The following is a 3918-nucleotide window of genomic DNA, read 5'->3' as shown; positions in this document are numbered from 1 at the left end:
ATTACTTTTCTACCCTGTTGGATGAGAACCGTTCAGAGGGTGAAGCAACTTGTGCCGGGTCAGTGACAGCACTGGGGTGTGAACGGATATTGGTCTGGCTCTGTCCTCTCAACCCCACTGGGGGGCCCAGCCTGTCACACCAGCAGGACCCCCCAGCCTGCAATGACAGCAGGCCCCCCCTCAGCCTGCCATGCCAACAGGCCACGCCTCCGGCCCACCACACCAGAAGGCCCTGGGGAAAAGTCAGGTCTCACTTCCTCAGGAACCCACTTATCTGGTTGTAGGTCCAGCCAAGGTCAATGTTTGCAAGTCTGAGGCCCCCACGCCAGGCCCTCCAGTCCTGCCCCCCCCCCCGTCCTGCCAGGCTCTTCTCTTTCTGAACTTCAGTGCCCCCCCCCCCCGGCCCCAACCCAACAGGACAACCCTGGAAGCTCTCAGGGGTCACCTTTCTGCACTTAGAAAATAAACGCTCGCCAGTGCTTTATTGCCCAATCTGGGGAGAGCCCGCCAGGGCAGGGGTGGGTGAAGGAGCAGGAACGAGGGGGCTGGGGTTCTCAGGCGCTGCTGAGTCAGTTCTTTGGGGATCCTTGCGTGGGGTCTAGTCAGAGTTTGGACTGGGGTGACTGGGAAGGAGGTGGGTGGTCAGGAACCGCATGGCCGAGCGCACGTGCTCTAGGGTCCTCTGCTCCACCCTCCCCAGCATGAGGGTGACAGAGCGCAGGGCCAGGCTGGGTCCTGCCATCAGCCCAGAGGAGAAGGTTCTCCCCAGGATGCTGGAGACGGAGCGCAGGCTGGGCCCAGAGCTGTGCAGCAGGTCCGTCACGGAGCTGTGGCCAGAGGCCAGGAGGGCCGTGGCCATGCCCACAGTGGACTCAGACCACACTAGGACGTCCGCCAGGGAGCTGATGGACCCCTCACCCCCGCCCAGCAAACTCGTCATGGAGCGCATGTAGGGGTTCTCCTCACTGGCCATGTAAAGCCTGGGGTCTAGGGACATCCTGCCCAGGGCCACCCCTTGGGGGCCGGGTGAGGGCGGGGCGCTGCCTCCTGGGGAAGGAGGCAACTGCAGAGCCTGCAGGTCTTCTGAGCTGTCCTCCAGATCCCCCTCAGTCACTGCCTGGGACCCAGCTCCTGGCAAAGCTTCAGTGTCAACGCTCAAGGCCTCCAGACCATCAGGTCCCTCCTCAATGGTGTCAGTGGTGCTGGTGGCCTGACTGCCACGCGGATAGTCCATGTCTGTGGTGTTCATGATGCGCTGAGCATCCACGGTCCCGGGAAACTGTACCTCAGCCCCTGGGGCGACTGGAGCTAATTCTTGTTCTCCGCTGGGGACACCTGCCATTTGTGGGGTCTCTTCTTCCATCAGGGAGTCCCGTTGGGAGCTCTGAAGACTCTGAGTTACACTCAAATCTTGCCCCAGGTCATCACATGCTGGGTCCTGGGGGCCCGTGGACACCGGCAGACTGCTTGAGGCTTCCCTGGGCTCCTGGCTGTGCGTTCCAGCAGCTTCAGGCTTGTCCTCGTCCCCAGATGCTGATGTGGGTTTGGAGGTCAACGACGCAATGGAGGCCCGATCTACATCATGCTGTTCAGGGGACGCTCCAGCACCGTCAGCCACAGGGGCCTCTGCAGGGAGGGGGACCTGATTTGTGGACCCCTCTGTGAGGCTGTCTGTGGATCTGCCATCGCCATGTGTGGGGATGCTGGCAACTGTGGCCTCTTCTGAGGGTCTGCTGGTCATCTAGGCCCTCTGTCACTTGTGCTGTTGAGGGAGTGACCACGGCCCAGCTCTCCTTGTTCGGGTAGTGAGGTCACAGGGGGCTGTAGGCAGCTGGTGATGTCATAGGTAGCTGCACAGCAAAGGTCCTGAGCCTCTGAGTGGCTGCCCCAAGTGGGCTGGGTCAGGACAATTTATTTACTTATTTATTATTTATGTGTGTGAGAGAGAGAGCAAGAGCGCGCACTAGCATGGGGGAGGAGGAAAAGCAACCTTCCTGCTGAGCAGGGAGCATAATGCGGGGCTCGATCCCAGGACCCTCCAATCATGATCTGAGCCGACCAGGGGCCCCACGGGACAATTTATAGCTGAGTTTTCAGGTATATATGGAGAGAAAGGCAAATGCTTTGGTATATGTGCTGCCGAAGCGAGCACAAGAAAGGCAAATGCTTTGGCAAAAGAGCAGAGGTGTGTGTAAAGGGGCAGGTGCACCTGGTGCCCGGAGCAATCACGGGACCCAGAGGGAGATTTATGATAAATGTTAGAAGGAGCCAGTCGCAGCATCTCTCTGTCCACTCTGGTGACTCAGGACCCGGATTGGGCCAGTCTTTCTGCAGAGAGTCAGTTTCCCAGCAGTGGTGAGTAGAAACAAGTGAAGGCTAAGGGCCTGGGCTGCGCCTAGCAATAACTGTCTGGTTGTGGGGCGCCCTCGATGGAATATTTGGGTCTCACCCCAAAATTCATAGGTCTGAAGTTAATCCCCCATGTAATAGTATTTGGAGGTGCTTAAGTTATGAGGGTGGGGCCCTCACAAACAGCATTGGTGTCCCTATGAAAGAGCTGTCTGGCCCCCTCCTCCATGTGAAATGCAGCCAGAAAGGGGCAATCTACAAACCAGGAAGCCGGTCCTCACCAGACGCTGAACCTCGTGTGCCTTGACCTTGGACTTCCGAGCTTCCAGAACCGTGAGAAATAAATTTCTGCTGGGGCGCCTGGCTGGTTCAGTCAGTGGAGTGTGCAACTCTTGATCTCAGGGTCGTGAGTTTGAGCCCCACGTTGGGCACCGATTACTTTAGAAAATAAAATAAAATTCCGTTGTTTATAAGCACCCTCCCACCTGCACCAGTCATGGTGCTCTGTAATAGCAGCCCTAAATAGACTACGATAGAAATTGTACTGAGAAGTGGGGGGGCTGCTGTCGCAATCACCCAAGTGTGTGGACACAGCTCTGGAGCTGGGTGACAGGTGGAGGCTGGAAGAGTTTGACCTCCGTGGTCAGAAAAGCCTTCACTGCTGGGAAGATCTGGAGAGAGCTGGAAGGGAAGGGAGAGCTGTGGAGAGAGAGCATCGGTTTTCTCAGAGAAGCCCTAATAATCCTGAACCATACGTCGGGAGAGACATGGGTGGTAAAAGCGTTTTGACATGGTCTCAGATGGAAACGAGGAACACGTTATTGGAAACGGGAGGAAAGGTGATCCTTGTTATAAAGTGACAAAAAACTTGGCTGAGTTGCATTAGTGTCCTTGTGTTTTCCAGAAGGTAGAACTTGCAAGCGGTGAAATTGGAAGAAAGTAAAGCAATTTCTTTTCTTTGTTTTTTTTTTTCCATTGAGGCATTTTATTTGCGCGAAGGTTTTACATCCCCCCTCTTTTTTTAAAAAAGAGATTTTATTTATTTATTAGACACACAGAGAGAGAGAGATCACAAGTAAGCAGAGAGGCAGGCAGAGAGAGAGGGGCTGAACAGCGAGCCCAATATGGGGCTCAATCCCAGGACTCTGAGATCTTGACCTGAGCCGAAGGCAGAGGCTTAACCCACTGAGCTACCCAGGCGCCCCAGCTATTCAGGTTTTATTTTTGCAGGTAATGTCTAGAAAATGAACGAAGGAACCCAGCTCAGACTGTCGGCTTAAGTTCAATATAATAATGAAAAAGGAATCTGTTGTTCCCAGGAACCTATAAAGTCTAAGGAGAACTTACCTACAGCAGGGCTCAGTGGCGATGTCAAGATTCAGTCTTCCTTCTCTCCCTCTCTTGGCCAGGCCTGGATTTGTAGAAGATGTTGTCCACACTCAGGGTCCTGGCGACTCTGGGACCGCGCGGTGATGCTGCAGGTTTGTAGTCCCGGCAAGCCTCGGGCCTGAGCCTTGTGGGCTCCTGGGCCCTTCTCTGAAGCCATCTCTATAGCCCGGGGACCACATC

At 55.5% G+C, this 3918-nt stretch overlaps 1 protein-coding gene across 1 annotated transcript; it reads right to left on the bottom strand.

Moving 5' to 3' along the window:
• Positions 1 to 598: 598 nt before the first annotated feature.
• TEX44 (testis expressed 44) lies at positions 599 to 1741 on the bottom strand. The gene has a single exon (XM_044240874.1). It carries the CDS (start codon positions 1739 to 1741, stop codon positions 599 to 601), a length of 1143 nt encoding a protein of 380 aa, XP_044096809.1.
• Positions 1742 to 3918: the final 2177 nt, after the last annotated feature.

The sequence above is a fragment of the Neovison vison genome, chromosome 3 (assembly GCF_020171115.1).
Source record: "Neovison vison isolate M4711 chromosome 3, ASM_NN_V1, whole genome shotgun sequence".
In the NCBI taxonomy this organism is placed as follows: domain Eukaryota; kingdom Metazoa; phylum Chordata; class Mammalia; order Carnivora; family Mustelidae; genus Neogale; species Neogale vison.
Note: the sequence above shows the minus strand (reverse complement) of the source record. Positions and strands in the feature narration are given on the sequence as shown.

Bases quoted from the DNA above. Each gene is read 5' to 3' on its own strand.
- TEX44 (XM_044240874.1), bottom strand. From the start codon at position 1,741: ATGACCAGCAGACCCTCAGAAGAGGCCACAGTTGCCAGCATCCCCACA.